The 12,367-nt window shown below is 36.4% G+C and overlaps 1 protein-coding gene across 1 annotated transcript in view; it reads right to left on the bottom strand.

The window, feature by feature from the left end:
• Positions 1 to 12,367, bottom strand: part of HMCN1 (hemicentin 1) — a gene marked incomplete at its 5' end in the record, with an annotated part of 218,465 nt that overhangs the window by 116,450 nt on the left and 89,648 nt on the right. The window contains 4 exons of the mRNA XM_008572836.1: positions 586 to 773; positions 5,126 to 5,239; positions 6,744 to 6,938; positions 8,476 to 8,626. Of these exons, the coding sequence (XP_008571058.1) occupies positions 586 to 773; positions 5,126 to 5,239; positions 6,744 to 6,938; positions 8,476 to 8,626 (648 nt within the window). The remainder of the gene's footprint in view (positions 1 to 585; positions 774 to 5,125; positions 5,240 to 6,743; positions 6,939 to 8,475; positions 8,627 to 12,367) is intronic.

Here is a 12,367-nt window from a genome sequence, read left to right as displayed (position 1 = left end):
TAGATTCTGGAGCCAATAGAGTATTATTTATTATGTTCAAGAAGTAATTTATCAAACTGTATCCTAAGAAAAGAACCGGTGTTGTTTTTACAAGTGCCTAATTTTCTTTTAGGACACTCGAAAAGAAAAACATGGACATGCCCATTGGTTAATGACAATCGAGGATATTTACGTAGTTTCCATTATTAATTATCATCCTTTTACCAATACAGGACAAATTTTAACCTATAGGAAACCTTATACCACCTAGAATTTTACCATCAGAAATATGTAACAGAAAAGGTTATAATAATAATTACTTAAAATGTGTTTTTTAAATCACCTATTATAGTAAATTTAGGGATGTGCATGTATACGTACAAGTAATTTCTGGAAGAATTAACACAACATTACTAACAATGGTCATCTCTGGTAGTGGGAATAGAAAGAGAAAGAAGAGTTTTGTTTTCTATACCTTTGATGGTTAGTTAGTTTTACAAAGGCAATATTTATAAACTAATAAAAATTATTTTTAAAAGTCAAAAAGACAATTTCTATTATATACAAAGTCAAATAGCTATTTTAACATTAGATTTTTACTCTTACCTGCAGAATTCTTCCATTGGATAGAAATTTATGATGGTCACCTTCTAGCAAGGGCTGTCCGTCTTTCTGCCAGGAATTCCTGGGTGCTGGGCTGCCGCTGGAAAAACACTCCATCAACGAACTCTTGTTCACCAGCACGGTGACCTCTTCGGGGAGATCACTATTTGCTCCCTTGATAACTGGTGGCACTAATAAATGATTGCAACAAAGAAAGAACGGCAGGCAACAAGGTCTTTTCTAAATTATTCTAGTTTTCTGGCAGCTTAAAAAAGTTTGGGATGATAACAGAAAAGCAGAGCTTGAAGGAGAAATCATGATCTTCAAGTAACGCTTTACACTAAGAAATCAGGATGGTGTGAGAAAAGTATTTGAATTTGCATTTATTCTTTTTGCTCTTAACCAACCCTGGACTAACCCCTCTGATAGTGCCATTTCCATTCTGCTCAATCCCAAATCTTCCCCAATATATCTCATCTGGCTTCTCTCTAAGCCCCTTCTGCTACATCTCCTGGGTTTTCAAGCATACATACCAGAGGCATCTGTACAAATGGATATTTAAGACTATTTGGTCATCTAGACAAGCCAGATAAATCACATCTTTTAAAGTATATTTGAAATGTTCCGATTTGGTCTTATTTACAAGGGAATCATCTGAGCTATTCAAAATGTGTTTCCCAGCCTCAGCATTATTGGCATGGACATCACCAACACCTGGGAGCTTGGTTAGAAATGAAAATTCCTGGGCCCCAACCAGACCTCCTCAACAGGCATCGCTAAAGAGGGGCCAAGAAATCTGTGTTTTAACAAGCTCTCCAGGTGGTCCTTATGCATGCTAAGGTTTGAGAGGTCCTGCTCTAGATTTCCCTACATATATTCATTTCATTTAAGATAATACAGCAGAATCTAGGTACATGTTAGTTATGAAAAATCACATATTACCCATACAATTTTAAAACATGAAAATGGTAAATAAACTAGAAACGTATGTGCTGGCTGTTTTTGTAAATGTAGAAATTCATTTACACATTAAACAGTCATTTTTTTGTTTGGAAAGCTTGATTATTTTGTGTTGCACTCTCTTAAAATATACCATATCTTTAGCAATCAGTAAGGACTGAATGTTTAATGTAGATGCAGTCTTGTGCTATTTGGATCTCCGACAACTAAACTTAAACCCTATAAAGAAAATAATCAATGCTACAAAGCACATAATAGAATTTCAATGTTATTTTGAATGCATACTTCCACATTAAAAGTTGCATGATTTTTACTATACTTTAGATAACAGAAAATATATAACTTGAACTGCAGATTGGTAAGTAATAAACGAGTTTCAGATGAAATGAGGCTATCACTACCCCACACCATGAAAACTAATCAAGAGCTCAACCTTGCGGAGGTGTAGGAGGTACACTACAGGTCTAGGAACCGACCCACAGAGACCTCTACAACAACCCTTTGCTCAGATCACTCCTCTGGGTGCCACACCCCACCAGCTGGGTTATGCCACTCAGAATTGTTCTCAGTAACACCTCCACCCTCCAAGCACCTAAGAGGTGAGTGGCAGACATTGTGAAACAGTTCTAATTTAGTTCCGAATTTTAGGGCCAGTTCATCTTTTTTGCTTTGTTCCCACCTTCCAACTCTAAGTTCGTCTCCAACACACTCTCCAAGGCATGATCGTCTATCCTTGACCACCCAATCCCGTAGTTCCATTCCATTTTTTTCAAATCTCAGTCCTTCCTGAACTATACTAACAGCTCTTTCCACTAGCCTAAAATCTTTCCAACATTAGGTCAAATGAGGACAGGTGGTCCAGAATACTCCTCCACTGTTCTTGACAATGTTAGCACTGATTTTTTAATTGTATTCTCCTCCTTTTTCCTTATAACTATCTTGTGGACTTTAAAGTCTATGTTGATGAACTCATCCCATCATGATTACCTGGCTCTACTGCACCTTGGCTCCCCCATAGCCAGTCACATCTTGAACTATTCAACATGGACAACTTGTCTCCCTGCAAGTTTATATGCTCCCTGAAGAAAGACTGTTGTCTATTGTATTCACGGCTGTATTAGCACAATGCCTGGCACATAGTGAGCAATCAACAGATATTTGTCAAATAAATGAATCTGGAACCTTAGTGTTATCCCTCTTCCACCTCTTTTAGGGCTTCCTTGGTCAACTGCTCTCTGTTTGCAGTGGAGACTCTAGGCTTTCCATTTCTCCCCCTTCCATCAGCCTCCTTCCAGGCTCATTTGTCCTCTTGCCCAGCCCAGACCTCGCAGTGGTCATTTCAGTGATGCTCTGTCTCACTGTACATCCTATGCTCTCTCACCCTCCGGTGTGTACTGTGTGGCACCCTCCCACCCCCGGGTGGGCCACATCATCTATTTTTTTCTACCTCTGCCTCCAGGTTACTGAGCGTGGTTGCAGAAAGCAAAAACTAAGCCAAATAGTTCAAACTTCACACTAACTATCACATCTTTTATAGTGGTGATCGCTAACATTTTTGTTTTCCACATACCCAAATCCCATTCCTGACACTGTTTCTCTTACATTTACACTTAATGGGGAGGACTAAATACATTTGATATACATTCCTTATTCCCCTCCTTGCCGTTCCAAAATTTCTCTCTTTATCCATAAAGGCCAATTAACTTCTCTCAATGCCTCGGCTGCATTTTTCATATGTTTTAGGACCTTGCTCAATCAAACCCTGCACTCTCCCCCATCCAAACACACAGCTGAAGCTTTAATTCGTATCTTTCTTTTACATCATTTCCCCTGATCTACAGGCAAGCCTAAATCTTCCAAATCTGGTTTTTTCCAACAAGTTGCTTTTCCTCAAACTCTACTCCACCTCTTCTTTCTTCTGCAAAATGTTTAAGAGCACTCTGTATTTCTTTCCTTTATTTTGATTACTTGCTCAATATTTATCCTTTTGTTCTATGGCTTTGCACCAAGCCATACTTTCTAAATTGTTCTTTTGAATTTTACCAATGACATCCTAGTTTCAAAGACATCTGACCTTTTCTCAGTTTTTATTTCTTTAAACTTGCTTTAGCATTCAATACTAAAACCTACTTCTTTTTTTTTTTTTTTGTCCTTTTTGAGACTGGCCACATGGCGCTCAGCCAGTGAGTGCACTGGTCATCCCTATATAGGATCCAAACCCGCGGCAGGAGCGCTGCTGCGCTCCCAGCGCCGCACTCTCCCGAGTGCGCCACGGGCTCGGCCCTAAAACCTACTTCTTGATAACCTTTTCTATGCCCTGGATTCTGGGCCATGGTAGTTCACTGGTTTTCATTATTAACTCCTCAGGTTATTCCTCTTTGTTTTTCTTTCCTTCCTCCTAATTGTAGAGGATCCCCCAATGATCTTCTTTGACCTTCTCTTACAGCAATATAACCCTTTTTGTCGGAAATCTCATGTCTTTAAATATAACCTGTTTGTGGATAACTCTCAAGTCTATTTTTAGTTCAGTCTTTTGTCCTGTGGTGTAGTTCCTTATTTCCAACTGCCCATTCAACATTTTACCTCAGCATCCCATGACCACAATAAAATTGACTTCGTCCCCAAATCATGTTGTTTCTCTAGGTCTTCTATTAATCTTGTGACCATTTTCTTAATCACCCAGGATAAAAATCCCAGTGTTGCATACTTTGAAATGAGTGCCTATTAATTCACATCCCTTAATCACTTCCTCAACAACATCTTCCATACTGACTCTTCCTGTACAACCCCACTGCTCCTCCTCTAGCTCAACCTCTTCCAGTGGGAGCATCTATTTGCTCCTGCTTCTAGTGACATCACCTGTCTTCTCCTTTGGAGGATCAATACTTCTTCCACTGCCCACACATTTATATGGAGATGACTCTGACTCCAGGATGGGCACATGAACTATGCCTTATCAATTAGGACACTGCAACCTCTGGGTCTCTGTAATTGGCTGAGGGATGGATTCATATGTGGCCAAATAAAGCCACGGAAACTCAATCCTAGGACTCCAATTGTAAATATTAGAAGAGAAAAACTTTAATTTGGATGTGAGACTAGGAGAATGTAAACCTAGAGCTAATGTGGGCTGCATTGCTATCCAAGGGGATCCTGCACCTGAGAGTGCATTAATAAAGAAAAACATTAGTAAGGAGAAACGAAGTCAAGTGAAAGAGAAAGGTGAAGTTGGACTGACCTCTTTTGAGCCAAGAGAAAGGTGAAGTCGGACATGACTGCAGCCAGCTCTACTCTGAGACTTTCCAGATTCAATAAGTCAATTAATTCTCTCTCTCTTTTTTCTTTTTCTTTTCTTTTCTTTCTTTCTTTTTTTTTGTTTAAGTTAGTTAGTTATTTGATGCTTCAGGAGCCCTGAAGAATGTGCTCTCTATTTGTAAAGACAATTAACTCCTTGGGCAAATTATCAGTTTCTGATTATCTTTATACTCTCTAAAATGCTTAGTGTAACATCTTACAAATTTTAGTTCCTCAAAAATATTTTTGAGTAAAAGAATGCATAATACACAAAAGAAAACAAACTCACAGAGTACGCGGACGTCATACTGCAATGAATCCTCTCCAGCCTCATTCACAGCCACACACGTATATCTCCCAGCATCTTCTACTTTAGCCCGGGGAATCTGCAACACTCGCCCTCCTGAAAATAGATTCCAGTATGTTTACTCTCTAAATCTAGGAGTGAACACAGATCATAAACAGAGATATAATTTTTCAGATCTAATCACTTCCTTATATTTTCTTTCAAGGTTTCTACTTCATCCAATGGTTCAGTTTTAATCACAGACACCACTTTTATAACAAACACTGCATTATTAAAAAGAGATCCAATATATGAATCAGATCTCCCAAGAAATGAACAGCTCATGTAGATTTTTCTAGAAGGCAGAGTGCTACTCTATACCCCTTATCGTGTTTCATATGAAATGTTACTACACAGCGACTTATTGCTTTCACAGTTTTGAAAACTTTTAATAGATGTTTACACTGTTTGCTGCAAGTACTCATTTGATAAAGTAAAATCCAGGGATGTGAAAGTATAAAGTGGACTATTGTGCAAACAATCTTGAAAGAAAAGCTCTGTGTATTTTTAAACTTTTCATGTTGATATCATTTCGAACTTAGAGAAAAGTTGCAATTACATAAAAACTTTCATCCATATTTGCTAATTATTTATATCTCATTCCATTTGCTTTATCTCCCTATCATATGTATGTATATATTTTTCTGAACCATTTGAGAATAAGTTGAAGACATGGTGCCTTTTTACCCCTAAATACTTATAAGTCTATACTTCATAAGAACAAGAATAATCCTTTATATAACCACAGTACAATGATCAAAATAAGGAAACTTAAAATTAATACAAAACTACTATTGAATCCATAGTTCATATTCAAATTTCATTATTATTGTAAAATGTTTTTTTATAGCTATTTTTTCCCAAACCCAGACCCAATTTAGGATAATATACTACATATAGGTACCATGTGTATTTAGTCCTCTTTCATTTTTGTCTCATTTTTGTTTTTTATTTTTTTAAGACATTCTTTTATTTAATTGAAGTCAAATTTACATACATTTATTTAATGCACTGACCTTAAGTGAACAATTTGATGACTTTTGACAAACCCTGTATATTTGAATGCTTGTTAAAATTGAAGCCTTGAAAATATTAATATTTAACAACAATTTAAACATCCTTTCCATCAATAAATTATATAATTAAAATATTTGAAACTAATGATCTTTACTCTGCATTTATGATAAATGCATTCAATAAACTGGATAGTAACTATCTGCAAATGTACATTAGGATTTATATTAATAATGTATAGAAACCAAACTGATTATCTCATTGCACTAATAAACAAATGGAGGCATAAGGAAAACAAAGGACTTTCTTAAGTTGATAAAGAGATCCTGTTGTAGATCTGAAAAAATTTACTAAGATGTACTCCTCAAGTGTGAAATTTTCAACCCCATCTCCTCTGGATTAAAGCTCCATAGATAACAGTGGCATTTGGCAGTCTAAGTGTCAGTTAAGTTAGATGAGGGCCAATCAATTTCAATCAGTCTAATAAATGAGAAGAAACACATTTAACAAAGATTCCTATTTTCACCCCGTTGGTAGCAATCTTTACCTGGTAAAATCAGTACATTATTACTGGAGGTCAGAGGATGGCCATCTTTGTACCATGTCAGTGTAGGAGGCGGAGCAGCATTTGTCTCACAGTAAAGAGAAATGGGATTGTTGATGATCACGTCTTTGGCTTCACCACTCCTGCCAGTATCTAGCATGTTTCCTATTTCCCAGAGTTTCTGAAAACTTGGAGGAACTATGGAGGAAAGGCATTAAATTTTGGTCATGTCTTTATGCCAGTGTCTTTCTGTTAAACAAAGATCTTGGCTGTATTTTCACAAGAGTTGTATTTAAATGTAATAAATTAGACAATGTGAAAATATTTTCAAGGACTTACACACCTTCCAACTCTCGCCCTTAGCCAAAAAAAGTCATACACAGAGCTTGGAGCTAGTTCTCATCTAGAAGAACAGGAAATAAGGTGCTCAGAATGCTACGTTCATGCATTGCTCTCCCTGCTAAGGGGCTTTGGCACTTAGATAATAAAAGCGTCTGCTCTCAGGGAGCAGCATGGCTGAGGAATATGATTATAGCAGGAAAAATTAATTTTGAGAAACTGCTAAAAACTACTGGCTCAATTCTGAGCATTTACCAGTGATTTACTAATAAGGTTAAAGAAGTTATGCAATCAGGATTAAAAACTCCATTAAAAAAAATCAAAGGACACTCTCATACCTTCCTGGGAACAAGCATGCACTTTCTAAAAGGCAACTTGCTTGTAAATCAAAAGCATTAAAACAGTGCGTGACATATGACCTAAAATTTCCACTATTAGCAACTTCGGAAAATCAAAGATGTGCAAACATTTTATGTAAAAGATGTTCAGTGTAGCATTATTTATGAGTAGTGAAAACTTGGAAACAATTCACATGTTCAACAATAACAGTCTGGTTAAGTAAATATTTGAATACTCAATTGATGAAAAGTAGGCATAGTTATTAAAAATCATGTTGAATTGTTAGTAACCTCAAAAGTAACAATATCAATGACAATAATAGCAGATATCCCTCATTGATTTTGCTAAGAGTTTTACATATTTCATCTCATTTAGTATTCACTGCAATTCAACAAGGCATTAATTTTAAAAGTGAGGAAACAGAGGCTTAAAATATTTAGGTAACTTGTCCAAGTCACAAAACTTGTAGGAGCCAAAATCATCATTCAAGTCTAAGTGTGGTTACTCTAAATTCTGTACTTTACTATTTTCCTGCTTTTTATGTAAATGCTATCAAAAAAACTTCATGATATAATGTTATGGGAATGCTAATGTAACAGAGAAGTCTGTATTGTGTGGTCTCCATTTTGTAAATTAAGTATACATTTAACAATATCAGAAGAAAACGGAAAACTAACAGGTAATCCTGAATGATGGGATTATTTCCTTCTTTAATTTCTTGAGTCCATATTTTCAATAGTGAATTTATATTGTAGTAAACAAGAAAATGCCCCCCTGTTTAAAATAAAACAAGTCAAATCTTTTTTCCATTAATTTGATAGATCATGTAAGTTACATTATATACAATAAGCATATTAGTATTACCTTGTATATTCACATCAAAATCCAACTCATCTTCACCTGCAATGTTAGACGCTTCACAAGTATATCGTCCGGTGTCTGATATTTGAGCTTCCTTTATTTGAAGCGTGTGTCCATTTGCAGCAATATTAACATGATCATCTGATTTAAGTGGCTGTGATTCAATTATAATAATGTTAGCATTAATTAGTATTACCTTGTATATTCACATCAAAATCCAACTCATCTTCACCTGCAATGTTAGACGCTACACAAGTATATCGTCCGGTGTCTGATATTTGAGCTTCCTTTATTTGAAGTGTGTGTCCATTTGCAGCAATATTAACATGATCATCTGATTTAAGTGGCTGTGATTCAATTATAATAATGTTAGCATTAAGTACGCTAAGAGGATTGCAGCTGATAGTTTTTATGACTCTTCATTAAATGAAAATAAAATTTTATAAAAAAACATTTGAGACAATAATTTAATTTACATTGATTAAACTGATTGTTTTTGAGTAATAAAATTTTATTTGTTGAAAGTTGTAGCTGATATAGTTTACATTTGTGCCAGGTATTTATGGATGACGCATTTATACATTTTTAATGATAAAAAACATGTTCTAATGTACAATATCCATTTATACATGTTGGAAAACATTTTTTTAGCTGATCTCATATACCATTAAAGAAGCATGTCTTTTATGATAATTTGGAAGGAAACGCTAGAATTTCTTTATGAAAATTGAAGGTATAATCTGATTTGATAGCAAAATCCAATTTGATCTGAAATTACTATTGTTCCTTTAGAAACATCATTACTTCCTAAATGAAATTTTAACCTAGAGATATTTATGTTTTATTGAAATTATTGCTACACTTAATGGAACATTAACTTAAAGATATTTGTATTATGTTTCATTGATAACATTACCTATACTTAATAGAATGCCTCTCGTCTTCTAAACATTTCTGTTTAGATGAAATTTCCCCCCATTCCTTGAAGACTTTGGCTCCTAGCTCATTGGCATTCCTCGTAATGATACCTTTCTCATAATTCTTGGTGATTTCAATGCCCACCTAGACAGTCATCCAGCACTGTGTTCTCTCAGCTCCTTGACTTCCTCTCCTTTAATTTACTTGTCCCCGACTCTTTCTCAGGCACTGAGTAGGAGAGTCATACCTAGACCTCCTAATCACCAGCTGCACCCCTTCACAACGCCAGTTTCAAGTTCTCACTCTCTGACTAGTGAATAACCTCCTTACTCTAACCCACTTCCTTTAGCATCCTAACTCCAATAACTTTTGACTCCAGGGGAGGACCCACAATCCATTGACCTTGAATCTTTTCACTGCCTCTCATTCTCTTCCTGACCTCTACTCCCTCCTCCCCCCCACCCCCAGAAGGTCTGTTGTGATAATCACTCCTCATCTAAACCCTCAACTCCTTTGCCTCCTCTCCCTTTATTTTACTCCCCTGGCAAAACTCTAACCCTGATTAAAATCAGTCTTTTCCCAAAATGAGAATCCCCTGGTCTACTCAAGGACATCGCTCTAGCAACTGTGTCCTCTCTCGCCTACATCATCATCAATTTATTGCTTTCCACTGGATAGTTTCAATCTTTTTTTTTTTTTTTTCCAAATCTCTCTTGATGCAGCCTCCCTCTACATTTTCTACTGCCCTTTATAAATATAGGAGTATCCCAGGGCTTAATCCCTGGACTTCTTCTCCTTCTTTATAATCTCATTCTCCTGATGATATCATGCAAAGTCTTGGACTCACTGTTGACTCATCTCTTTCCTTCACACCCCACATTCTGCTACTACTTTGGTCCAAGCAACCACCATCTCTCTTCTGGACCACTGCAATAACTTCATAGCTCAACCCTCTATCTTTTGCCCAAGTACAGAAGCAATTGTAATCTTAAAACCTTAGGTCAGATCACATCACAGCATTCTTGTGTTAATTTTCCAGTTGGCTTCCCATCAGAGTAAAGGCCAACCAGTCCACAGGGCAGCAGAATCTGGTCCTCCATTCCTCTTCTACCCACATCTTCTGTGTTCCCATCGATTACTACATGCCAGCCAGAATGCCTCAGGGCGTTTGCCTTTGCCATGCCCTCTACTTTGGAATATTTTCCCCTTCAATATCTTATGTCTGATTCCTTCACTTTCCTTGGATTTCTGTTTAAATATCATCTTATCTGAGAGGCCTTCCCTATTTAAATAAGAGATGACACTCTCCATACTTGGTATCCTTCTCCCTTACTGAGTTTTCTCCATGACACCAACCCCATCCCACACTAACATGTTTTTTTCTGATTTGTTTCATTGGTTTTTGTCTCTCCCAACATTATAGAAGCAGAGATTTTTGTCTGTTTCTTTCATAGCTGTAACTCCTGAACTTGAAACAGTGTCTGTCAAACAGGAGATGCTCAATAAATAATCTGAGATCTACTGAATCTTTATGAACATTATGTCACTTATATAAAAATAGCCTAATTTAAATTTCCCACACTGAAAGAAAAACTTCATGGCATAAATAAATAAAACTCAAAGATTCTATCAAAATTTATCATGGCCAAAACTGCCAATATTTTGGGGGGTTTTTCTCAAAAACACTGCTTTGCTCAAGTAGTGTTGCTTATTTGAGGAATGAAAAAACAGAAGAAAGGATATAAAAAATAAATATATATATATATATATATTTGTTTATTTAAGTTCTAGGGAACAAATTTCAAACCTTGAAAAATTTAACAGTTTAAAGCACCATAATTGAATCAATTTCAGAGTCTGGATTTTAAACTATAATTTAACTATAATAAAATTTCAAAAACAAAACCCCACAAAACTGCCTCATTCCTAGTGCAATTCTAGTTTTTAAGTGTATATGTATTTGTGTATGTATGTGCATGTGTAGTAATTGCAAGGAATGAAAAGGCTTTAGAGTTTAAATAGAATGATATAAACTCATATAGAATCAATATTGTACCATAAAGTGTGCTTGCAGTCAGAAAAGAAACTATAAACAGAACATGGTGGGAGTTCTATATTTTTCCTTTTGCAATGGCTTCCAGATGAAACTTGCTTATTTTATAAGAGATGATTTTGTTTTCTCTAGCTGCCAGTATTGCAAAATCCGTCTGGGATCTGAAAAATATAAAGCTACATCTTTCCTGCATCTTAAATCATGACTATGAACTGAACTTCTACAACTGGAATTTAACTGACCATTTGATTGATTATGTGTAAAACAAGGCAAACAGCAGCTTAGCTATTTCACATCTGTGTTAAGCACAGTGTTAACAGCAGCTCAAAAACTCTATTTTGGCCTAAGAACATCAGCACATATGTCTTTAAAACATGCATGGAAGAACATAAATCGAATGAGAAATAAGGGTGTGCGGTCTGCAAGTCAGATCACATCATTGAAGGATTTGCCTTTTTTTTTTTTTTTCGGATCGCAACCCTCAGTGTTGCCCCCGGACCGGACCGGGGACCGGCAACGGGATCGCAACCCTCGGTGTTGCTCCCGCGCCTCGCTCAGCCAGTGAGCGGGAACCGGTCTGTATGTGGGATCTGAACCCTCGGGCGGGAGCACTGCCATGCTTCCCAAGGGGCGCACTATCCAGTGCGCCACCGGGCCGGCCCAAGGATTTGCCTTTTACGTAAAGTTTTTCATTGCCCCCAGCTAACTATATTGGGCCTTTCTTTATGTCTTTTATCTTTTTTTTCTTTATCTTGGAATAATAACACCTTTTGCAAAAGAGTTAAAGATGTTTAGAGAAAGTTCTGAATAAATTTAGTACCAGTGTTATAATTCTAATCCGGCTTAGCACCGTTGATGTGTTTCTTCTCTACCACGTTTACTTATCCTGTAAAAACCCAGAGCAGAAAAACAGTTCCCCTAACTTCTCCAGTGGGAAACTGGGCAGATTTTCATAGACAACAGCTAACGTATGCAAAAACAATACTAAATACTTTCCAGTAATGTTGAACATGGTTCAGGGTTTATTTTTCTGTTTTTTTTTTTTTTTTTTTTTTCTGGTAGTTTTAGATTCTAGGAGAATGTTTTAAGGTCATATTGATTTTCTCAGTCACTTGTG

The sequence above is a fragment of the Galeopterus variegatus genome, unplaced genomic scaffold (assembly GCF_000696425.1).
Source record: "Galeopterus variegatus unplaced genomic scaffold, G_variegatus-3.0.2 Scaffold841, whole genome shotgun sequence".
Lineage (NCBI taxonomy): Eukaryota > Metazoa > Chordata > Mammalia > Dermoptera > Cynocephalidae > Galeopterus > Galeopterus variegatus.
The sequence above is the reverse complement of the archived record's forward strand: the minus strand, read 5'-3'. Positions and strand labels throughout refer to the sequence as shown.